The sequence below is a fragment of the Tursiops truncatus genome, chromosome 13 (genome assembly GCF_011762595.2).
Source record: "Tursiops truncatus isolate mTurTru1 chromosome 13, mTurTru1.mat.Y, whole genome shotgun sequence".
Classification (NCBI taxonomy): Eukaryota; Metazoa; Chordata; class Mammalia; order Artiodactyla; family Delphinidae; genus Tursiops; species Tursiops truncatus.
In genome coordinates this window covers 27,935,070-27,961,236 of record NC_047046.1, presented here as the reverse complement: position 1 = coordinate 27,961,236, position 26,167 = coordinate 27,935,070, and the positions used below count along the sequence as shown (strand labels likewise).

The window sequence follows — 26,167 nt, the reverse complement described above, 5'->3', positions numbered from 1 at the left end:
GATTTATTATGACACACTACATTGGATTCTTTAAAAATTGAATGTAAACTACTTCTTATTAAGGGCTCTGAATCTTAGTTAACTCCATTTCATAAACAACAACATAGGAAATTTTTTAAACTATGACTAAGCTGATCTTTATAACACACCTTGACATTTTAAAACTATGGACGAGATAACTGATTTTTCTTCACATTTTACTCTTCCTAAATATAAAAGATATATACTTTCTCTCAGTACATCCTCATCAGAAAACCAAAAACCCATAGTGAGATATTTCAGAACTCAAGTTAGTCTAAATAGAACTTCAAAGCTGCATTACTGAGAAATATTTGAGGATTTCTCTTACCTCTGTTTCTGTACAATGTGAATATTCCAATTTACCTGTAATGAAAATACAAAAAGTTACTTTCAGAGGATTTTGGTTTTTTTATCATTGACAAAAAATATCTGAGCTATTCTGACTATGGCTTCATTATATCTATGAAAATTTATACAAAATAAAGGTGTTAGAATGACCAAATTTCTGGAAGGTCCTGCTTAAGGATTTAAGTTTAAAAATACCCATAAAAGAATAATAAAGAAAAAGATGGGAAGAACATGCTTAACTGTAATAAGATATAAAGCATACACACATATTTAATACATATATAAATTAATGAAAGTAAAATAAAAATATATTTTCTTGCTTTCTTTTTAAAATAACTTAAAATACTTTAAAGGCCTTTAAAAAGTACCATTTAAAATACTTTTAAATACCTTAAAAAAATCTTTAAAAGACTCTTGGGCTCTTCCCTAAATATATTTCCAGTTTAAAGTTACACTGATTGTTTCAATTAACGCAGAAATGTTTCAAACTCCTATTTAATATACGATGGTTATTTTTCTTTAATACATGAATAGACACAACCATATAATTAATTTAGTAATTCTTCCAGTAGAGGATCATCTATAGAATAACCAGACTGAACAATATTTGGCTGCACCAACGTTAACACTTTCTCGTCATCACTGAGACATAATACCAAAGAACATGTACAGTTACATATTTCTGTCAATTCGGGTGATTAAAACATACTTTCAAAATAAAAAGACTGCTATTTTTATTTTATTTATTTATTTTTTTCCCCTGTACGCGGGCCTCTCACTGTTGTGGCCTCTCCCGCTGCAGAGCACAGGCTCTGGATGGGCAGGCTCAGCGGCCATGGTTCACGGGCCCAGCCGCTCCACGGCATGTGGGATCTTCCGGGACCAGGGCACGAACCCCTGTCCCCTGCATCAGCAGGCGGACTCTCAACCACTGCGCCACCAGGGAAGCCCAAGACTGCTATTTTTAAAGGAGAATCACTTATTAAGTAGCTTTAACAAAAAGAATACATAATTTCTCCAGTCTACATTTCTTAAATTTCATTGTCCTAAGTTCAAATACATATTTATCTCTACCTCTTTCCCTCCAACCAAAACTATCTTTCCTCCTAGCTAACTCCTTCTCCCCAACAACTAATGGGTTGCTCCATTTTTTTTAATGATTAATGAGAATTTATATACCTTAGAGTCTATGATGATACCACCAAAAAAAAACATAAATAATGTTTTTATATGCCTCCTAACTCTTAAGATGAAAAATAAAGTTGAAACCCACATTTCTGTTGACCTAATGATACTAATGTGAAATACTGGCTGAAATTGAGACCAGAAAATAAGGAACCTTGGGTTCTGTGAATTAAAAATGATATATAAGCAATAAATAATTTTAAATTATATGAAGACACAGATAAAATGGGTTTAATATATGTGTGTATATACTAGAGTTTGATAAATATATAACTGTTATATATTTAGTGTTATATAAAATTATATATTATAGTTACATTTTTCATGTTATATATTATCTTTTATTTATTTATATATGACTGCTCAGAACATTAGTGCTTTTGGTAGATTAATTATACTTCACTCCTATAGAAATGGTAATTAATTTAACATAGGAAAGTACTGTGGACAGGAATAGCTCACAGAAGGGCACAGAATACCTCTCAGCAAATATTTACTGAGTGTCTACTCTGTAAAGGAGGAAGAGGGAGGGAGAAATACAGTATTAAGACAAGTCATAACAGAGAGTAACCTCTTTGAGGGTACATGGATACACATCTTCGGTATGATACATTCTCAGGGTAAAAAGAATTACAAAGAAAAACAATTTTATGTAGTAGGTTTGTTGTTGGTAATAGCGTTGGTGAAAAATTCTGAAACTATTTTGTATGTACTGTATCACTGAGCAAACTAGTAAATACAGTGATATTGTTGGGAATCAGCAACAGAGGGAAAAGAATATACACCTAACACGTGGGAAGCAGAGAAGAGCCCTGCAGTGGCGAACTGGACCAAGAGGTATTATACAACTTCAGAAAACCATCTATTTCCTAGCTCTGCCCTCCAAAAGAGGGAGAAGCAAGAGCACCCCAGTTTTCAAGAGCATTCCTAGCCCATTCCCACTCAAAGGAACCAGGACTCTGGGAAATTGGCAGAAATCAGGGCTGGGACAGGTAAATTATTAGATAAGCTTCATTACTTTGCACTAGAAAGTAATGAAGTGCTCAAAGAATGACAGAGGTACAAAGTCCTGTAAGATTTTTTCAGTGACCTCTACTATAAAACTGAAAATGCTTTCCTGTAAGAGTACCAAAATTTTTGTGAGAACACACACTGCTTTCCGTTATTCAATCTGAACTGCTAAGTCACACAAATATGAAAAGGTGGTTAGGGACTTCCCTGGTGGTGTAGTAGTTAAGAATCAGCCTGCCAATGCAGGGGACACAGGTTCGAACCCTGGTCTGGGAAGATCCCACATGCCGGGGAGCAACTAAGCCCGCGAGCCACAAATACTGAAGCCTGCGTGCCTAGAGCCTATGCTCCGCAACAAGAGAAGCCACCGCAATGAGAAACCCGCGCACCGCAACGAAGAGTAGCCCCCGCTCAACCCAACTATTGAAAGCCTGTGTGCAGCAGCAAAGACCCAACGCAGCCAAAAATAAATTAAATAAATAAATAAATAAGAAAAGGTGGTTAAGTATGAAGTGCCTGACCACCTGCACTACTCTGCCATCCAAATCCCTGCTCAGACTCTGACCCAGGAATCAGAAAATCCCAATTACATGACAGCAGAGCTTCAAGGAATCCTGGAAATGATCTTTCCCAATCCACTCATCCATAAATGGGTAATCTGAGCCTGAGGAGCCAAACATGCACAAAATGACAGAGCGAAGTGAAGCCTCCAAGGCTCCGACCCCCGCAAAAGTATCAGTGTGCTTTTGTTACCCTGCTCCTCCATTCCCACTTGCAGGGCCCAGCATCCCAGCTACCTACCACTGCTGACATTGTTTCTGGGGAAAGGCACCCCCGATTTAACAGTTGGAAACTTCCAGTACAGCACCTAGGATTTTCATGTGACACCTTTGAGCCTTTCTTCAAAGGCTGGCCATCTCTGTTTACAGAACCAGACCTAAGGAATCTCTCTAAAACCTACAATCTTATGACTTCACTTTCAACAATCCCATGACTTCACTTTCAACAATCCCAGTAACCTAAGCTGATGGTTGGCCTAAGCAAGGTTTGAGATTATTAAATGCAGTAAATTAGTTCTTTCAATTAAAGTAACAACTTTACTGATTTATTGATTCTATTAATTTTTATTAGGTTAAATTTAATTAGAAGGCTAGATTAACTATGTGATGATACAAAATAAAATCAAATATCTGAAATAGTACTTAAACATTAAGTTTCAAAATATTTTAACATTATCAAAGTACTTACACACTAGGAAGAGGGATGATTTGCATAGCAAGCCAAAAATTCAGTTCAGTATTTCTCAAAAGGAAAGAGCATTTTAACAATGCTGCAAGAATCAAGGCTGGGGTTTAGACCCTTCTTTTTAACTAATTCTGAAATATTTGATGCTCTTAAGATTTACTAGACAAGTTCCCTCATGTCCCAGTAAACAGAAAAACTAATGTCTTCCTATAAATTAACATAGAATGGCTTTAAAAAACCACACTAGTCCTAGTATGAAATGTCTGTCATAAAGAACTCATCACCTAAGAAACACTGTCATCTTTAGCAGACATTTTAAATCTCAAATATTGATAATCAGATAATCCCACTCAGCAGGCCTGCTCAATAAGGTACCAGAGGGAACACATCCCACCCAGTAGGCCACTCAGAGCCCTGCTGTTCACACAGCACTTTCTGAAACGGCCTCACCTCAATGGAATCACAAATTCTGATGAACCACACAACTATCTCGTGGAAATTAAGGCACAGTTTCAAAAAAATTCACAGATGTTCACAGAGGTGAATAACAGTTTTAAATTAAGGTAGTACTCCAGTCTTCGGGGTAGAAACCTCAGCATATGGCTGAATTATCACACAGTCACATTATCAATATGATGCAAATTAGCTGAATACACAAAAGGCAAACTATGCCTGCCAAAAAGACACAGAATCCCGGTAACTTTTAGGATGAATAAATGGCTCTGAGAATTACTCTACAATTTTTTTCCTCTGTGACCAAACTCTGGGCAGTGTCTAGGTCTATCTGTTCTTTTTCATGGTGAAGCAAAGCAGTATCAATAGGTACACCTGCCTTCTCGCCAGCTCACTCCTATCCCCCTCGTTCCTTCAATAAATATTTACTGAATTCCTACTAAATACTACTGGTAACACTGATGATAAAGCAGCCAACAAGTCAGGCATGGTGCTTGCCCCATAGGGCTTACATGTTAGTGAACAGAGACCAAAGAAGGCAATCAAATAAAATAATTACAACTGGTTATCAATGCCATTAAGGACAGAAAAGGGAGAGAAAGAAAACAGCAGGAAAGACTCCTTGAGAAGATGACATTTAAATAGAGATCTTGAAGTGGGGTAGCAACTCACTGCAGGGTTGGGGAAGCCGCTGCTCCGTCTGGAACGAGATAGCAGCTGTGGGAGGGCCCTGGAAGCTTCTGCAAGGACAGGCGGGGGCAGATCACATGGGCCTTGAAAGACAGTACAGGGAGTTTCAATCTGAGGTGAAGTACAATGGGAAGCTCATGGAAGATGCTAGAAAGAGCGTGAGCTGGTGCGAGATAGGTTTCCAGGTCAGTCATGCCATATGAAGAAAGCAGCAGAGAGGATCCAAGTGAAAGCCTGCGGTCAGTGAGGAGGCCACTGTCACTGTCTTGGGGAGCAACGGGGCTGCCAGCCTGGTGGTGGCAGCATCCAGGAAGAAAAGCAGCGGATGCAAGGTATGAATCAGGAGCAGAACGCACAGAACCTGCTGATGGGCTAATCACGGGTGGAGTAGGGGAAGAAGGAAAGAAGGATGCCCTGACCATGCTCCATTTTTCCAAGGAAAGTATTCTCAACGACTTGATCAAAACTGATCAACAACAGCACTAGTTTAGGAACTCAAATATTTTATAAGAGAGAAGTAGTAGGCTTTTTGGACAGTTTTTATATTAATACTAGAAAAAAAAAGAGAATAGTTTTGAACAGTTAACAGGCTAAAATTTAGCAATAAAATAATTCCTGCAGCCTAACCAAGCCTGGATTTCTGAAACACCATGGTCACTGAGGGCTTAGAATCCATGATCAGCATATACTTTAGTTTGCGGGGGGGGGGGGGGGGGGGGGTTGTTTGTTTGTTTGTTTTTAGGCCGCGCCATGCAGCATGTGGGATATTAGTTTCCCGACCAGGGATCGAACCATGCTCCCTACACTGGGAGCACAGAGCCTTAACCACTGGACCGCCAGGGAAGTCCCTAGTTTGCTGTTTCTGTATCAAAAGTAAGGACAGGGAAACTCTGTAATCAGCTTATACCCAGCTCCCCCATAAAATCATTTTTTCCAAGTTACATTTTTAATGAGGAAAAAAAAGCTATACATTTGACACAAGAAACAGCTACATAGGGGATACTTTTATTTTGACTGTTAAATTATAAAATCATTATCCTCTATGTCAAACAAATTCACTAGTTATATAAATGCTCAAAGATTAACAGGAACTTAGAATGTAGAAATGGGAGAAAACTAGTATACTCTCTGACCAGCTAAAGAGTTTCATTAAGTTTCTCTTCTTGTCCTGGCTGTCAGTAAGAATGAAATAAAATTTAACCTTCCACCACCATAATGTCCCTGTGCTAATATATTTCTTCACAACTGCTGATGTTGAAGCAGTTGAGTATCTAAGTAAGCTTTCTCTTGGTTGCCTTGGTAAGGCCATCTGGTACAATAAGTATCAAGAAAAAGCCTTTAGATTTTGACAGGCCTAGGTTCAAATCGTCCTTCCATCACTTAATAATTGTGTGATGCGACTTTAAAATAAGATACTTCCCAGAGTTTTAAGCTTTCTCATCTACAAAAAAAGTGGGATAATTCCAACCTCATGAGGCCAATACGAAAATTAAATGAAATAAATAAAAAATGTTTTGAAGCGCTCTGCATAATGCCTACAGTAGGGGCTCAGCAACTGGTGGGCTTATCATCACAACCCTGTGGAAAGAAGGGTGATGTGGACACATGAAAATAAAGTCCTAAGTAAAACCGGCAGCATGAATTAACAGAAAGATCTTAGTATTCTTCAAAACTCTTGTGATAAAATGTTCTATAGAGAAACTGAATATAAATTTTTATGTTTACCAGATTACAACCATGTAAAAGAGGTATAGACTTTGAAATACAAAAAGTAGCTAAGTCATATGATGGATTGTTGTAAAATTCAGCTCATTTTTATACCTGCTCACTAAGATCTTTAAAAGCCACTACCTTTTACTCTACACCTCTCTCCAGAGCTTCCTAACACACACATTCTCCTCTCCTCATGTGATGGTATCTGGGTGGGGGCGGTGGGGGGGTGGGGGGGACAACATCAGCAGAGGCTCAGGCCAGGGTAGTGGGAAGGGGGGTTTCATCAGTTATTACTCAAAAGTGAAATAAGAAAGTCTGGAATGGCCATATCTATCATCAACCCATAAAGAGACTACATAAGCCAAATAATGACACCCCCGCCCCCAAAGATGTCCACATCCTCATCCTCAGACTCTGTGAATACATTACTTTAATGGCAAAGTGATTTGCAGCCGTGGTTAGGGGTCTTGAGGTGGGGAAGAGTACCCTGGATTATCCAGGTGGGACCAATGCGATCACAAGGGGCCTTACAAGAGATCCAGAGAAGGAGCGGTGGTGATGGAAGCAGAGGCTGGAGTGACATGATTGCAGGAAGGGGGACACAAAGCCAAGGAATGTGGAAAGCCTCTCTAGAGGCTGGAAAAGGCAAGGAACAGATTTTCCCCTGGAGGCTCCTGAAGGAATACAGCCCTGCCAACAGCTCAATTTTAGCCCATAGGACCCATTTTCAGACTTCTGACTGACAAAACTGTAGGATAATAATTTTGTATTGTTTTAAGCCACAAAATTATTGGTGATTTGTTACAGAAAACAAATATACAGACCATTAAAAAGTCAAAGCAATATGACGCCCTCTCACCATCCCAAACATGACCTTCAGGCCACCCTGTATACTGGCTAATCCCATAGAGAATGACCCACAGGGCACAGGACAACAGAGCACAGTGGTTAAGAGCAAGGACTCCGGGCCAGACTTTGGGGGTTTGAATCCCAGGTGGGCTGTTGGCTGTACTTAAGGCCTCTACACTTCACATCCCATTTGTAAGGTGGAGGTTAATAACAGTACCTATCACAGGGTTGTTGTGAGGAGCAAAAGTAATAATCAAAGTAAACTGCTTAGCCTGTCACCTGTCACACGATAAGTACTTGATAAAACATTAGCTCTATTACCACTTAAGTCTTTGAAGCATTCTCTCCAGGGAGAAAATAAGTCAAAAAGACTTTCCTCTCCCAAACCCAAAAAGCTGTGGTCCACAGACCGCTTGACCCCTCAGATATGGAGGTATAATTGACAGACCCACACCCATGCCCTGGCCTGTAAGGAGGAAGCCCGCCATGCCATCTGTCCACCTTGAGTCCCCTGCACCTGTACGTGCTGCGTCAGCCACAGGAGAAGACATGGGGCTCACGGCCCTCACCCCACTCTCCTCTGTCCTCCCCTCACCATCTTCTCTCCTCCCTGTCCCGTCCAGGGCATGTAGTGCTCATCGTCCACTGCCTGTGCACAGGCAGAGAGTCTTATCTTACCTCTCAAGTTCTCCTTCCAAAACTGACAGTACTAAGAATGATTCCGGTTATTATAATTTTTCATCTCCCTACCCTGAATAACTCTGGTTGAAAGCTTCATTCAGATGGACTGACAATTATTTTCACAAGGCCCCAATCTTAAAGGAAATGCTATGATCAATGGAACTATTCTGAACACCTCTGCCAGAAACATATTAAAGACAAAAGGCATCCATCCAAAATTTCCTAGACATTTCTAGATATCCATGTCATTCAAACCACCCCCACAATGCTCTTTTAAATTCTAAGAAAATAAATTATTGTTAATGAAATATTAATACTTCAAATTAATCCACACTTGCTTTATATGGATCAAACATATTCTACCTGCTGGTGTGAAGCCCAGACCTGAGAAGCACTGCTGTAAAACCTTCATTTTTACAGCTGGGGAAGCTCAAGCTCTGAAGAATAAAATGACTCAGGGAAGGTCAAAGAACTGGGACCAGTCACCCAGCCCAGTAAGGGAGAGACTACGAAGCAACGAGTGCCCAGAAGTGAAGCACGGGTTGGCACTAGGGGGCAAAGTTCAAGAATAAGTGAGAGAGTGGCATGGACAGATATACACTACCAAACATAAAATAGATAGCTAGTGGGAAGCAGCCACATAGCACAGGGAGATCAGCTCCGCACTTTGTAACCACCTAGAGGGGTGGGATAGGGAGGGTGGGAGGGAGGGAGACGCAAGAGGGAGGAGATATGGGGACATATGTATATGTATAACTGATTCACTTTGTTATAAAGCAGAAACTGACACACCATTGTAAAGCAATTATACTCTAATAAATATGTTAAAAAATAAATAAAATAAAATAAAGAATACTAACAACAAATTTTGCTAAGTACCAGGACTTCCCTGGTGGTCCAGCAGTTAAGACTCCATGCTCCCAATGCAGGGGGCCTGGGTTTGATCCCTGGTCAGGGAACTAGATCACACATACTGCAACTAAGACCTGGCGCAGCCAAATAAATAAATAATTTTTTTTTTAATTTGCTAAGTATCACTTTGGTTTACTCATCCCCTGCTCACAACTAATAAATGTGGGCAGAGAAAAAAAATATGATGTGTTTATGTGAGCTTTATAAGTCCCTTTAATAAGACAAAGGAAATCCCTGAATAATCAGTGTGAACAATACACTTAATCACATTTTGTAGGATTTGGAGTATAATCTTACCATTTTAAGGAAGTATAGAACTTAAAGCCATTATATGTTTCCTTGTATAATCAGCATTGCTCTTACAGATGACTGATTTTTTTTTTTTCCTGGCCACGCTGTATGGCTTGTGGGATCTTAGTTCCCGGACCAGGGATTGAACCCGGGCCCTAGGCAGTGAGAGCGAGGAGTCCTAACCACTGGACCGCCAGGGAATTCCCTTCAGATGACTGATTTTGATCCTGACCCTGGTGAGGAACATAACCTTTCATCTGAGTACCACTTATGGACGAAGCATTCATTCATCTCTTCACTCATGGACAACATGTCTATGTGACAGGTTCTCCCCAGAATTTGACTCTCCTTCCTTGAGATCATCTGACCCCATTGGCAGACTCTGCCCCAAGCCAGGCTCTAGAACCTTCAGCGTCAAGTCACCTTTGCCATAAACCTCAAGTTTAACCCAATTCTGAAATGTGGGGGCTTCTGCTTTAACTTTGAGACTCAGACAGTACTTTGCATCCTAGATCCTGTAACTAAATCCTTTATCTCAAAAAAAAAAAAAGGGAAGCAAGCCGTGGCTTGGCTTATTATTGCCAGTTGCCTTCCTAGGGACTACCTAGCCCTTGGACCTAATATCCCCAGCAGAGACCACTTGCTGGCCCTTTTCTGCAGCCCCTGCCTCCCTTCTGATTCTGCTTGCTCATCCGACGAACCCAGCTGACTGCCTTACAGAGCTAACACCCCTGATTTCTGCCCCTCCTCCACCACCAAACCCTCCCAACCTATTCCATGGCACTAGAGTAATCAAATATAACTGAGCCTGTTCTGAAATGAAAGTCCTAGTAATACATTTTGTTAATTATTAGGTTATTTTTTTCTATTTAGCAACCTTAATTAACTAAACTTTATATCATCTCATAGAATAAACATCATTAAATGTCAAGTATTTTCTACTGAAAAATAATTACTTCAGTTTCAGCATAACTTTTTTCAACAAAACTCAAATACTATCTTTGTTTCATGTAATTTAGCAACACTCAAAGCTTGTATAGCAAAGAGGTTTCCCCTCCTGTGCAGATTCTAGTCAAACAGTAGTGGCTGTCTAGGATGCCACTTTCAGAAGAGTTCTGAGGGCAGCTATGGGGTGGGAGGAGCCCGTGACCATTTAGTAATGTTTCCATGGCACAGAGGGATGGGCAGTGCAGAGGCCACATTTCTAACACTCCTGTGTTGGATGCGGTGATGGAAGTTGTGGTCCTTTTCATGTACAGTGTGGATTTGGGTTAAAAAAATTTCCCTAGTGATATTAATCCAAACATTAGTTGCCTGAATTTCATGAGACCTCAAAAATACACTGAGATCACAGCACTTTATCACTTTTCTTCAAGAACAAGCAGAACTTGGAGGGGAATTCCCCAAGCCAAATCATAAAAAGAAGATGACTAGGGAGTGTCAATCCCAAATGTTCTCATATTTCCTATCAATTGAAAAAAATCTGGCTGTCATGCATTTCATACCCTGTGTATTCTCCTAAGAATCTCCTCTCCACTGTGGCCTCTGATCATGTACGAGACCATCCTAGCCAAGAGGAACCCTGCCAGAGAGGTATCTCAGGTACTTCTTCTATCCCCAGACTGAAGCTCCTTTAGATACAGCACCATAACTGCCATCTATATCCATTTGCCCGAATATGTTACTTATCCTCTATCAAGATTGGGTATACCTGATTTAAACTATAAAAACTACCTAGGCACACATTTTTAGCTATTTAACCTTTAGTATATATATATATAGTGTGTGTGTGTGTGTGTGTGTGTGTGTGTGTGTGTGTGTGTATATATATGTATTATACCTATGAGTAAAATATAGGGTTGGCCAAAAAGTTCGTTCAGGTTTTTAACCAACCCAATACTAAGTTCTTTAAATGCAAATGGAATCAAAATGACTATTAACTGCCAAAGGAGGTCAGAGTTAGGGATCAACTATCATTAGAAATTTTTTTTACAAATTTTAATCATTTAATCATTCCCCACCAATAAAATTTAATTTTACACACATCAGAAAAAAGAGTAACCAAATGTTTCATCTAAGCTATGTCTTATCTTACAGTTCTCAAATGAAATTGGTTTCAACAGTTTAGGGGAAAAAATTATATTTACATTCATTTTATTATTAATGTAAGTAAGCCCCCCAAAACTCCCAAGGATTTAAAGAGGCTAAATTAAATTATGAGTAAGTGAATATCAAACAAGTTAGAAAGTGATAAAGTGAAAGAAAGCTAAATTCAAGAATACTATATGATTTTTTAAATTTAAAACTAGTATAAGTGGTGGTCAAACACTAACTTTCCCTCACATTTTTTTTAACATCTTTATTGCAGTATAATTGCTTTACAATGGTGTGTTAGTTTCTGCTTTATAACAAAGTGAATCAGCTATACATATATCCCCATACCTCCTCCCTCTTGTGTCTTCCTCCCACCCTCTCTATCCCACCCCTCTAGGTGGTCACAAAGCACTGAGCTGATCTCCCTGTGCTATGCGGTTGCTTCCCACTAGCTATCTATTTTACGTTTGGTAGTATATATAAGTCCATGCCACTCTCTCACTTCGTCCCAGCTTACTCTTCCCCCTCTCTGTGTCCTCAAGTCCATTCTCTACGTCTGTGCCTTTATTCCTGTCCTGCCCCTAGGTTCTTCATAACCTTTTTTATTTTTTTTAAGATTCCATATATACGTGTTAGCATACGGTATTTGTTTTTCTCTTTCTGCCTTTCTTCACTCTGTATGAGAGACTCTAGGTCCATCCACCTCATTACAAATAATTCAATTACGTTTCTTTTTATGGCTGAGTAATATTCCATTGTATATATGTGCCACATCTTCTTTATCCATTCATCTGTCAGTGGACACTTAGGTTGCTTCCATGTCCTGGCTATTGTAAACAGAGCTGCAATGAACATTATGGTACATGACTCTTTTTGAGTTATGGTTTTCTCAGGGCATATGCCCAGTAATGGAATTGCTGGGTCATATGGTAGTTCTATTTTCAGTTTTTTAAGGAACCTCTATACTCTTCTCCATAGTGGCTGTATCAATTTACATTCCCACCAACAGCGCAAGAAGGTTCCCTTTTTTCCACACTCTCTCCAGCATTTATTGTTTGTAGATTTTTTGATGATGGCCATTCTGACTGGTGTGAGGTGATACCTCATTGTAGTTTGATTTGCATTTCTCTAATGATTAGTGATGTAGAGCATCCTTTTATGTGTTTGTTGGCAATCTGTATATCTTCTTTGGAGAAATGTCTACTTAGGTCTTCTGCCCATTTTTGGATTGAGTTGTTTGTTTTTTTGATATTCAGCTGCATGAGCTGCTGGAAAATTCTGGAGATTAATCCTTTGTCAGTTGCTTCATTTGCAAATATTTTCTCCCATTCTGAGGGTTGTCTTTTCGTCTTGTTTATGGTTTCCTTTGCTGTGCAAAAGCTTTGAAGTTTCATTAGGTCCCATTTGTTTATTTTTGTTTTTATTTCCATTTCTCTAGGAGGTGGGTCAAAAACGATCTTGCTGTGACTTATGTCATAGAGTGTTATGCCTATGTTTTCCTCTAAGAGTTTGATAGTGTCTGGCCTTACATTTAGGTCTTTAATCCATTTTGAGTTTATTTTTGTGTATGGTGTTAGGGAGTGTTCTAATTTCATTCTTTTACATGTAGCAGTCCAGTTTTCCCAGCACCACTTATTGAAGAGGCTGTCTTTTCTCCATTGTATATTCTTGCCTCCTTTATCAAAAATAAGGTGACCATATATGCATGGGTTTATCTCTGGGCTTTCTATCCTGTTCCACTGATCTATATTTGTTTTTCTGCCAGTACCATACTGTCTTGATTACTGTAGCTTTGTAGTATAGTCTGAAGTCAGGGAGTCTGATTACTCCAGCTCTGTTTTTCTTTCTCAAGATTGTTTTGGCTATTCAGGGTCTTTTGTGTTTCCATACAAATTATGAAATTTTTTGTTCTAGTTCTGTGAAAAATCCCATTGGTAGTTTGATAGGGATTGCACTGAATCTGTAGATTGCTTTGGGTAGTAGAGTCATTTTCACAATGTTGATTCTTCCAATCCAAGAACATGGTATATCTCTCCATCTGTTTGTATCATCTTTAATTTCTTTCATCAGTGTCTTATAGTTTTCTGCATACAGGTCTTTCGTCTCTTTAAGTAGGTTTATTCCTAGGTATTTTATTCTTTTTGTTGCAATGGTAAATGGAAGTGCTTTCTTAATTTCACTTTCAGATTTTTCATCATTAGTGTATAGGAATGTAAGAGATTTCTGTGCATTAATTTTGTATCCTGATACTTTACCGGATTCATTGATTAGCTCTAGTAGTTTTCTGGTAGCATCTTTAGGATTCTCTATGTATAGTATCATGTCATCTGCAAACAGTTACAGCTTTACTTCTTCTTTTCCAATTTGGATTCCTTTTATTTCTTTTTCTTCTCTGATTGCTGTGGTTAATACTTCCAAAACTATGTTGAATAATAGTGGTGGGAGTGGGCAACCTTGTCTTTTTCCTGATCTTAGTGGAAATGGTTTCAGTTTTTCACCATTGAGAACAATGTTGGCTGTGGGTCTGTCATATATGGCCTTTATTATGTTGAGGTAAGTTCCCCCTATGCCTACTTTCTGGAGGGTTTTTATCATAAATGCATGTTGAATTTTGTCAAAAGCTTTTTCTGCATCTATTGAGATGATATGGTTTTTATCCTTCAGTGTGTTAATATAGTGTATCACGTTGATTTGCGTATACTGAAGAATCCTTGCATTCCTGGGATAAACCCCACTCGATCATGGCGTATGATCCTTTTAATGTGCTGTTGGATTCTGTTTGCTAGTATTTTGTTGAGGATTTTTGCATCTATATTCATCAGTGATATTGGCCTGTAATTTTCTGTTTTTGTAGTATCTTTGTCTGGTTTTGGTATCAGGGTGATGGTAGTCTCGTAGAATGAGTTTGGGAGTGTTCCTCCCTCTGCTATATTTTGGAAGAGTTTGAGAAGGATGGTGTTAGCTCTTCTCTAAATGTTTGATAGAATTCGCCTGTGAAGCCATCTGGTCCTGGGCTTTTGTTTGTTGGAAGATTTTAATCACAGTCTCAATTTCAGTGCTTCTGATTGGTCTGTGTATATTTTTTTCTTCCTGGTTCAGTCTCAGAAGGTTGTGCTTTTCTAAGAATTTGTCCATTTCTTCCAGGTTGTCCATTTCATTGACATATAGGTGCTTGTAGTAATCTCTCATGATCCTTTGTATTTCTGCAATGTCAGTTGTTACTTTTACTTTTCTAATTCTACTGATTTGAGTCTTCTCCCTTTTTTTCTTGATGAGTCTGGCTAATGGTTTATCAATTTTGTTTATCTTCTCAAAGGGGGGTTCAGTATTGATGTGATTCGTAATATGCCGTAGCCCCCGAATTTTAGTAATGTGGCTGCAAGGACTATAGAGCCTGCGATGGGAGCTTCTACATTCGCTTTGGGTAATCAAATGTGGAGGCCATAGAGGAGTATTTTTACTACAAAGGTTATCATGCAGGTCAGTCATATAAAGACGTTGGATCAGAGTTGCATAGTGGTAAGGCTCAGTATTGAAATACGAGGAAATTCAGAGAGCCCGTGGTGTTTTGTATGTATACTAATGCCACTAGCAGTGGGAGTGATCCAACTAGTGTGTAGAATAAAAAAGTCCTGCAGTAAGGCGTTCTGTTTGGTTACCTCAGCAGGCGATGATAATAAGGGTAGGAACTAGTGTAGCTTCAAATATAATGTAAAATAGCATTAGTTCTGTGGTGGTAAATGTTATGATTAAAAATGTTTGTAATATGATTAGTATTGTCAAGTATAATTTTTTTCGGATTAGTGGTTCTTTGAGTAGGTGAGATTGACTGGCTATTAGTATTACGGGAAGGAGCCATATTGTTAGGACCAGTAATGGTGCGGATAGGGAGTCAGAGAAGAATACTAACGAGAAGTTAAAGCTACTGTCACTGAATTGGTTAAGAAGAAGTAGGCTTGGGCTTCCCAGGTGGCCCAGCGGTTGAAAATCTGCCTGCCAATGCAGGGGACACAGGTTCGAGCCCTGGTCCGGGAAGATCCCACATGCCACAGAGCAACTAAGCCCGTGCACCACAACTACTGAGCCTGCGCTCTAGAGCCTGTGAGCCACAACTACTGGAACCCATGTGCCACAAGTACTGAAGCCCACGCACCTATAGCCCATGCTCTGCAACAAGAGAAGCCACCACAATGAGAAGCCCGTGCACCACAACAAAGAGTAGCCCCTGCTCGTCACAACTAGAGAAAGCCCACGCGCAGCAACGAAGACCCAACACAGCCATAAATAAATAAATAAATAAATAAATAAATAAATAAAGTTTTAAAAAAAGAAGTGGGCTTGTGAAACAAATTAGTAGGCTACGGGTTGTGGAGTTAATTCAGATGATGTTGCTTTTTGATAATCAAGTTAGGGGTATTAGTATGACTGTAGGAATAATAAATTTCAGCATTGGAGGAGGTTGAGGTTTTGTACATAATCAGTGCCATAGGTATTTGATACTACTACTAGCAAGGCTAACCCGAGTGCTGCTTCGCAGGCTGTGAACACCAGCAAGATGACCGGTATTATGCTGGCTAAAGTGTGAATTTAGGATTGCTAGGGTCGCCAGGATGAATAGTGATAATATTATGCCTTCTAGACATAGCAGTGAGGATATTAGGTGAGACTAATATATTAGTAATCCTATGAGGCATATAGTAAACACTATAATAATATTTATATGTACTAAAGACACTTGGTAATTATGGGTCTAATCATAATCTAATGAGTCAAAACCACTTGTTTTGTTTTAAACTAAATACCATATTCAGCCCACTCCAGTCCCTTTTGAGTTCACTTGCAGGCCAGGCTAATTGCCAATAATTAAAAGTAAAGCCATGGTGAGTACTGTTTTTAGGTTGTTTGTTTGGGTTGCTCAAGGGAGGGGCAGTAGGAGAGCAATTTCTAGGTCAAAAAGGAGGAATGTGATCGCTACTAGGAAAAATTTTATGGAAAAACGTAGGCAGGCGGATCCTATAGGGTCAAGTCCGGATTCGTAAGGGCTTGTTTTTTCTGCGTGTTTAGTTGAGGGAGTCAGAAGGCGATGAGTACGAGTAATGAGGCTAGTGTTGTATTTGTTAATAGGGTCAGTATTAAGTTTATTATTCTTTTTCAGGGTGTACCAAAACTAACTGATTGGAAGTCAGTTGCACTAATTAATACTAAAAGAATTATGAGCCTCATCAATAGATAGATACGAAAAGGAATAGTCATACAACATCTACAAAATGTCAGTATCAAGCAGTGGCTTCAAAGCCGAAGTGATGGTTGGACGTGAAGTGAAATTTTAATTGGCACAGGAAACAAACAATAAGGAAGGTAGATCCAATGATTACATGCAGTCCGTGGAATCCTGTGGCTATGAAGAAAGTTGACCTGTAGACCCCATCTGAGGTCGTAAATGGGGCTTTGTAATACTCTGAGGCTTGTAGGAGTGTAAAATAGATACCAAGAGTAATTGTAATAAAGAGGGCTTGAAGAATATGCTTACGATTTCCTTCCATAAGGCTATGGTGGGCCCAAGTAATAGACACGCCAGAGGCCAATAGCATGGAAGTGTTGAGGAGTGGTACCTCTAAGGGGTTTAGAGGGCAAATGCCTGTTGGTGGCCAGCACCCGCCTAACTCAGGGGTAGGGGCGAGGCTTGAGTGATAGAAGGCTCAAAGAAGCTGGTAAAAAAAGGACTTCTGAGACAATAAATAAGATTATTCCATATCGAAGTCCCTTTTGGACAGTTGGTGTGTGGTGGTCTTGGAAAAGTGCTTTCTCGAATAACATCTCATCATCACTGATGTATTGTTAGAGTGTTAGTTAGTAGGCCTAGTATTAGTAGAATTATTGAGTTGAAGTGGAATCATATGATTAGGCCTGACGTTATGAGAAGGGCTGAAAGGGCTCCTGTAAGGGGTCAAGGACTAGGATTTACTATGTGGTACACATGGATCTGATGGGTCATTATGTGTTGTCATGAAGATATAAGCTTACTAAGAGGGTAAATACATAGCAACGGCGAATTCGAGGATAGTGAGTAGGGTGAGAATAATGAATGTAATGAGAGCTGTGAATGTGCTGATGCTTATTAGCACTAAGGTTGCTTCTCCAATTAGATGTATTAATATTTGACCTGCTGTAATAATGGCCGTTAATCGCACAGCTAGTGCTACCGGTTGGATAAACAGGTTGATAGTTTCGATAATTACTAGCATGGGGATGAGAGGGGCGGGTGTGCCTTGTGGTAGGAAGTGAGCTAACGATGCTTTTGTTTTGTTGCGGAAACCTATAACCACGGTACCGGCTCATAGGGGAATGAATGCCTATTCCCACATTCACTGAGAGCAGCATGGTGGGTGTAAATGAGTGGGGCAGTAGTCCAAGAAGGTTGGTTGACCCAATAAATAGAATGAGTGACATTAGTATTAGTGATCAAGTCTGTCCTTTATGATTATGGATGCTTATTATTTGTTTTGATGTAAGTTGGATTAGTCATTGTTGAAGGGAAATTATGCGATTGTTAACTAGTCGTTTTGATGTTGGAAATAAAATACCTGGGAACATAATAATTAAAATGACTATGGGGAGGCCCATTACTATCAGGGTTATGAAAGGGGCAAACAAATTTTTGTTCATTCTGTTTCTCAAGGGGTAGGTTGTTTTTGCACTTTAGTGAGTGTTGACTCTGGGTTGGGGTAGTAGATATGCTTTGAGACTTTTAGTTGAAATATAATAAATAGTGTTAGAAATATAGATGAAATGGTAATAAATCATGTTGATATATCTCATTATGGCATACCATTAAGGAGAATCTTAGCTCTTGGTCTTTAACTTAAAAGGTTAACGCTAATCTAGCCTCTTAATGAGAATATAACATAGATGCAATCATTTTTCAAAGTATTTTAGAGGCACTAACTCAAGGACAATTGGCATGAAGCTGTGGTTTGATCCACAAATCTCTGAACACTGTCTGTAATAAAAGCCCCGTTGTGTTGATATTAGGGTTGTTTGATTTAGGCGTCCTGGGATTGCATCTGTTTTTAGGCCCAAGGAAGGTACGGCTCATGAGTGTAATACGTCTTCGGAGGAGATTAGTATTCGGATTGTTATTTCTATGGGCAATACTACTCGGTTATCTACTTCTAGCAGTCGTAGTTCCCCTGGTTTTAGGTCTGATGTTGGGATTATATAGGAGTCAAAATTTAGGTCTTTGTAGTCAGTATATTTATAGCTTCAGTATCATTGGTGACCTATAGTTTTTACAGTAAGAGACAGATTATTAATTTCATCTATTATGTAAAGGATTCAAAATGATGGTAGGGCAATTAAGATCAAGATAATGGCCAGTAAAATAATCCAGATAGTTTCTACTTCCTGTGCATCTATCGTGCTAGTATGTGCTAGCTTAGTTGTTAGTATTAGTGAAATAATATAAAGAACCAGGGAGCTAATTAAGAAGACAATTATTAGTGTGTGGTCATGAAAGTGTAGTAGCTCTTCCATGATGGGTGATGTTGCACCTTGAAAACCTAGTTGAAAGGGATATGCCATAGAGATATGCAAGATTTCCACCTGTGACTTAACTTTGACAAAGTTACATAAAATTTTACTAATATCTCGTTCATGGAGAAAGACACAGCGGTTATGGTGTTGGCTTGAAACTGATAAAAGAGGGTTCGACTCCTTCCTTTCCTGACTACTTTAGATTGAAGTAGGTTGGCTCTTCAAATGTATTATATGGTGGAGGACATCCATTTAGTCACTCTAAATTTGTAGTAGTGAGTTCTACTGTTAGTACTTCTCGTTTGGATGCGAATGCTTCTCAGATAATGAAAATTATCAGGATGACTGCTGTTAATGAGATCAATGAGCCTATTGATGAGATAGTATTTCATGTTGTATAGGCATCTGGGTAGTCGGAGTATTGTCGAGGCGTACCAGATAGGCCTAAAAAATGTTATGGGAAGAAAGTTATGTTGACACCCACAAATATGATTACAAAGTGAACTTTTGCTCATGTTGAGTGTATATCCTGAGAATAGTGGAAATCAGTGCACAAATCCTCCTATGATAGCGAAAACAGCTCCCACTGAGAGCACATAAGGAAAGTGTGCGACTACATAGTAGATAACATGAAGGACAATGTCTAATGATCAATTAGCTAGGACAATGCCTGTTAGTCTGCTGACTGTGAAAAGGAAAACGAAACCCAGGGCTCACATCATGGCCGGGGACCACTTAATATTATATCCGTGGAGTGTTGCCAGTCAGCTAAACACTTTCACCCTTGTGGGAATGGTGATAATTATAGTGGCTGATGTAAAATATGCTCGTGTGTCAACGTCTATACCCACTGAGACTATGTGGTAGGCTCATACAATGAACCCTAAGAATCCAATTGATATTATAGCTCAGACTATACCCATGTATCCGAAAGGTTCTTTTCTTTCCGAGTAATAGGTTACAATGTGTGAAATCATCCCAAATCCAGGCAGGATTAAAATATATACTTCAGAGTGTCCAAAGAATCAAAATAGGTGTTGATATAAGATTGGTCTCCTCCTCCCGCAGGGTTGAAAAAGGTTGTGTTCAGGTTTCGATCAGTTAGCAATATAGTGATTCCAGCTGCTAGTACAGGTAAGGAGAATAGAAGCAATACTGCTGTGATTAGTACTGATCATACGAATAATGGTGTTTGATACTGGGTTATAGCGGGCAGTTTTATATTGATGATAGTGGTGATAAAATTGATAGATCCGAGAATTGAGGATACACCAGCAAAGTATAGGGGAAAAATAGTAAGGTCAACTGAAGCTCCTGCATGTGCTAAGTTTCTGGCTAAGGATGGGTATACAGTTCAACCTGTACCCACACTGGCTTCAACTATTGATAATGCCAGTAGCAATAAGAAAGAAGGAGGGAGTAGTCAGAAACTCGTATTATTTATATGGGGAAAAGCTATATCGGGTGTTCCAATTATTAGGGGCACTAGCCAATTTCCAAATCCACCAATCATAATGGGTATGACTATGAAGAAACTTATTACAAATGCGTGAGCTGTTACTACTACGTTGTAAATTTGGTCGTCTCCGAGCAGAGTTCCGGGCTGACCTAGTTCAGTATGAATTAATAAACTTAGGCCAGTGCCTACTATTCTGGCTCAAGCACCAAAGAGTAAGTATAAAGTACCAATATCTTTGTGGTTGGTTGAGAATAATCAGCGGTTTATGAACATAGGTAAAATGGCCGAGTAGGAATTAGACTGTAGATCTAAAGACAGAGGTTAAGTCCTCTTTTTGCCATGTCCCGTGGTGAACTGATCATTTTGAATTGCAAATTCAAAGAAGCAGCTTCAACCCTGCCAGGGCTTCTCCGGGCCTTTTTTTTTTTCTCACGGCGGGAGAAGTAGATTGAAGCCAGTTGACTAGCGTATTTAGCTGTTAACTAAAAATTCGTGGGAGATGTATCCCTCCAATCTAGTGAGAATTTAGCTTAATTAAAGTGTTTGATTTGCATTCAATTGATGTAAGATATAGTCTTGCAATCCTTATTAGGCAGGAATTAAGTAAACTGTACTTGCTTAGGGCTCTGAAGGCCCTTGTTCTGATTTAACCTAAATTCCTATTCTAAGATTTGACAGTATTGGTGTGAGAGGTAGAAGTATTGTAGATATTACGATTATGGTTGGTAAAAGGATTGTTTGTTTTGTAGAGTCAAATTGTCATTTTATCTTTAAGTTGTTTGTGGAAGGAAAGATGGTTAATGCTGTAGAGTATGTAAGTCGTATATAGGAGTACAGGTTAAGTAGTGCTGTGGTGGCTCTAAGTGTGGGTAAGATAATATTATTGGTTTTTGCTATTTCTTGAATACTCATTCATTTAGGCATAAATCCTGATAGTGGCGGGAGTCCTCCTATTGAGAGAAGGGTGGTCATGGTGAGGGTTGTGATGACAGGTGTTTTGTTTCATGTGTGTAATAGTGATACTGTGGTGGTGGCTGAGCTGTGAATAAATAGTATGAACATAGTGAGGGTTATTATGATATAAATTACTAGGTTTAGGATGGTTATAGTTGGGTTATATAGTAAGATGGCTGTCATTCATCCTATGTGGGCAATTGATGAGTAAGCTATGATTTTTCGGAGTTGTGTTTGCTTTAATCCTCCTCAACCTCTGACTAGAATAGGAAGTATAGACAGAGACAATATTAGGTTTAGATTAATTGATGGTGAGATTTGATAGAGGATTGATAGGGGTGCAAGTTTTTGTCATGTCAATAGAATTAGACCTGCTGTTAATGGGATGCCTTGTGTTACTTCGGGCGCTCAAACGTGAAAAGGGGACGATCCTAGTTTTATGGCTAGGGCTACTGTTATTACTGTTGATGCTGTTGGATTGAATAATTTTGTGATAGTCCACTGGCCGGACTATCACAGTTAATGATGACTGCTATTATAAGTAGTGTGGATGTCGTGGCTTGTTTTAGAAAATATTTAGTGGAGGCTTCTATGGCTCATGGGTTAAAGTATTTTATTAAAATAGGGATGATGGCTATTATGTTTATTTCAAATCCAATAGTCAGTGGGAGCTGGTTATTATGATTATAGTTCCTAAAATGACAGTTACTAGGATAATGACAGAGATGATGGGGTTTATTAGTACAGGAAGAATATAATCCAACATTTTCAGGGTATGGGTCCGATAGCTTGTTTAGCTGACCTTACTGTAGAATGTAGTGTAATATGGTAGCACGGAGAATTTTGAATTCTTAAGGGTAGGTTCAATTCCTATAATTCTAGAAACAAGAGGGCTTGAACTTCTATTATTTACTCTATCAAAGTAATTCTTTTGTCAGACATATTTATGTTTGTGGGGGGATGCTTGCCGTTATGAATGGTAGTGATACGTGTCATATGCATAGGGCTAGTGTTAGAGGCAGGAAGCTTTTTCAGAGTAGGTATATTAATTGGTCATATCGGAATCGAGGATAGGATGCTCGAATTCATAGGAAAGATACTGTTAGCAATAATGTTTTAACGGTGAAATTAATTGTGTATAGTTCTGGTGTATATGGGTTGTGGAATGCTCCTAGAAATAGGATTGTTGTGAACATGTTTATTATACTGATGTTGGCGTATTCTGCTAGGAAGAATATGGCAAAGGGGCCTGCTGCATATTCTACATTGAAGCTGGACACAAGTTCAGATTCTCCTTCTGTTAAATCAAAAGGGGCTCGGTTGGTTTCTGCAAGGATGGAAATAAATCATATTATGGCTAGTGATCATGATAGGAAGATTAGCCATAGTTGTTCCTGTGTTGTGGCTAGGGTTGATAGGGTAAAGGACCTGTTTATTAAGAGCACTGATAAGAGGATGATTGCCAGTGTCACTTCGTATGAGACTGTGCTACTGCTCGTAGGGTCCCAATTAGTGCATACTTTGAGTTGGAGGCCCATCCAGATCATAGGATAGAGTATATGGCTAGACTTGATATTGCTAGCATGAATAACACTCCTAGATTTGTTGATGAGGGGGTATGGCATGCGTAGGGTGATTCATATTGTTAGGGCTAGAGTTAAGGCTAAGATGGGTGTGATGATAAATATGGAGGTGGAGGATGTGACTGGTTGTAGGGGTTCTTTAGTGAATAGTTTGATTGCATCAGCAATAGGTTGGAGTAGGCCGTGTGGTCCTACAATGTTTGGTCCTTTTCGGAGTTGTATGTAGCCTAGGATTTTTCGTTCTACTAATGTTAAGAATGCTACGGCTAGGAGAATAGGAATAATGAGCATTAGGATGTTGATTGTAAACATCTTGTTAGAGAGAGGATTTGAACCACTGGGCATAAAGATTTAAGTTTTATGCAATTACCGGGCTCTGCCACCCTAACTAAACACTGGTCTTGGGTGATTATTTTGTGTTTGCTTATTAAGTTGAGATTAGATCATTAATTGTTTTGAAGACACTTGTTTAAAGTGGGCCTTATTTCTCTTGTCCTTTCATACTGGGAGAAATGCATAATAGACAGAAACCGACCTGGATTACTCAGGTCTGAACTCATCATGTAGGACTATAATTGTTGAACAAACGAACTCTTAATAGTGGTGACACTATTGGGATGTCCTGATCCAAAACCAAGGTCGTAAACCCTATTGTTGATATGGACTCTAGAATAGGATTGCGCTGTTATCCCTAGGGTAACTTGTTCCATTAATCTATTTTTTGAATCAATAAGTGATATTATGCTTTGGCTAGTGGGTCTAGGCTTTAACCACTCGGAGGTTTTTCTGTGCTCCAAGGTCACCCCAACCAAAATTGTCAACCCATGTGAAATTTTGTTATTCCTTGGTAGTTTAAGATTATGGTTTCTTGGGCTGATTAACTGAAGCTCCCTAGGGTCTTGTCTTATTTTGTCATCCCCGCCTCTTCACAGGGAGGTCAATTTCACTGATTAAAAGTAAGAGACAGTAAAACCCTCGTGTAGCCATTCACACAAGTCCTTATTTAGAGATCAGATGATTATGCTACCTTTGAATGGTCAGGATACCGCGGCCATTTACAGTTGTTACTGGCAGGTGGTGCCTCTAATACTGGTTGATGCTGGAGGTGATGTTTTTGGTAAACAGGCGGGGTTTATAATCCATGAGTTCCTTTTACTTTTTTTAACCTTTCCTTGGGTGCACACCTGTGCTGGATTAACAGTGTATTTAATAAATAGTTTAGTGTTGCACTGTATTTATTTACTGTTAATTATCAGTATATTATTAGTTGCAAGGAGAAATACTTCTTGTTACTCATATTAACAGTGTTGCTTCTATAATTTTATAGATTGGTCCAGTAGTAAGACTAGGAGTTGATTTACTTAATATTGGAATTGAGATGGGTTAGTTGTTGAGCTTGAATGCTTTCTTAATTGGTGGCTGCTGTTAAGCCAACTATGGTGTTGCTTGTTTTTACTCTCTAGTTAAGGTTGTACCCATTTCTAAAAAGCTGTACCTTTTTAGACAAACGTTTAAAGATACGTTGAAGCTTATTATGGTTTTTAGTATTATTTAACATTGAACTGAAATTATTTTCCTGGACAACCAGCTATCACCAGGCTCATTAGGCTCGTCACCTCTACTTATAAATCCTCTCACTATTTTGCCACATAGATAAGTTTGTTCTAGTAACTGTTCATAAGTAGCTCATCTGGTTTCGGGTAGTTTAGCTTAAGTTCTCTTTGTTAAGTTGTTGCTAATTAAGTCATTATGCAAAAGGTACAAGGGATAAGCTTTGCTTTTTATTACTTTTAATGTTTCTTTCATCATTCCCTTACGGTGCTTTCTCTATAGCGCCATCAACGTCTAAATTTCTATCACTTTAGATGTCCGGTGAATGTTTTATTTGACTAGTTAGTGTTAGTATGGTGGGAAGAGTGTGGGCTAGGCTTAGTTCAAGGCATACATTGGTTATGAAATCTTCTAGGTGTAAATTAGGTGCTTTATTTAAGCTATGCCTTGGTTTATCCAAGCACAATTTCCAGTATGCTTACCTTGTTACGACTTATCTCCTCTCATATAATTGATTAGCATATGTTAATAAACTGTGGCTTTGTCATAGCACTTGAGGAGGGTGACGGGCAGTGTGTGTGTGCTTCATGGCCTTATTTAATTAAGTGCTCTATTCTTAATTTACTACTAAATCCTCCTTTAGTTTTTAGGTTTCATAAAAACATTCGTATAGATAAAGGGTATTCTTGGTGTATAAAACGTAGCCCATTTCTTCCCACCCCATAGGTTACACCTTGACCTAACGTTTTTATGTGTTATAGTTGGGCTTACTTTTGCTCCTTTTTAGGGTTTGCTGAAGATAGAGGTATATAGACTGGATTAGCAAGGGTTGGTGAGGTTTATCAGGGTTTATCAATCATAGAAAAGGCTCCTCTAGAGGGGTGTGAAGCACCGCCAAGTCCTTTGAGTTTTAAGCTGCTGCTAGTAGTACTCTGGCGAATACTCTAGTTCTTATGATTATCTGGGTTTAGGGCTAAGCACAGTGGGGTATCTAATCCCAGTTTGGGTCTTAGCTATCGTGTAATCAGGATATGTTAAAGTCACTTTCGTAGTTTATTTTTACTTTAATTATGGCTTTTTACAGCTTAATCAAGGTTTAATTTTATTTTGTATAATTCTTTAACACGCTTTACACCATAATTCTATTAATTCAGGTCAATCGTATGACCACGGTGGCTGGCATGAAATTTACCAACCCTTATTAATATGACTTAGTTGAACTTTTGTTTATGGCTTAATTCTTATCACTGCTGTCTCCCGTGGGGGTGTGGTTGAGCAAGGAGTTGTGAGCTGCTGGTACAGCATGCTTGATACCTGCTCCTTTTAATCTTAGTGATTTAGAAGGCATTCTCACCGGAGTGCGGATATTTGCATGTGTAATTCTATTAAAAACTAACAAAAAGGCTGGGACCAAACCTGTATGTTCATGGGGCTAGCGAGCCCATCTAGACATTTTCAGTGCCTTGCTTTAAGTGTTTAAGCTACATTAACTTGTTATATATAGGTGGTGTTTATATGGTTATGTTGTGTGGTTTGTGTCAGATTTACTATTAAATTTTTGATAAAATGGCTGGCGAATCTAGGGGGATGTCTA

At 39.0% G+C, this 26,167-nt stretch overlaps 1 protein-coding gene across 3 annotated transcripts in view; it reads right to left on the bottom strand.

Annotated features, from left to right (window-relative positions):
* The window catches only part of SPIRE1 (spire type actin nucleation factor 1), a 206,946-nt gene that overhangs the window by 163,114 nt on the left and 17,665 nt on the right, over positions 1–26,167 (bottom strand). For all 3 annotated transcript variants that reach the window (XR_012325292.1, XM_073790478.1, XM_033837521.2), the window contains exon 2: positions 350–384. Coding sequence is in view for 2 of the 3 variants with exons in the window: in XM_073790478.1 (XP_073646579.1) it covers positions 350–384 (35 nt within the window). In the remaining variant the exon portion in view is untranslated. The remainder of the gene's footprint in view (positions 1–349; positions 385–26,167) is intronic.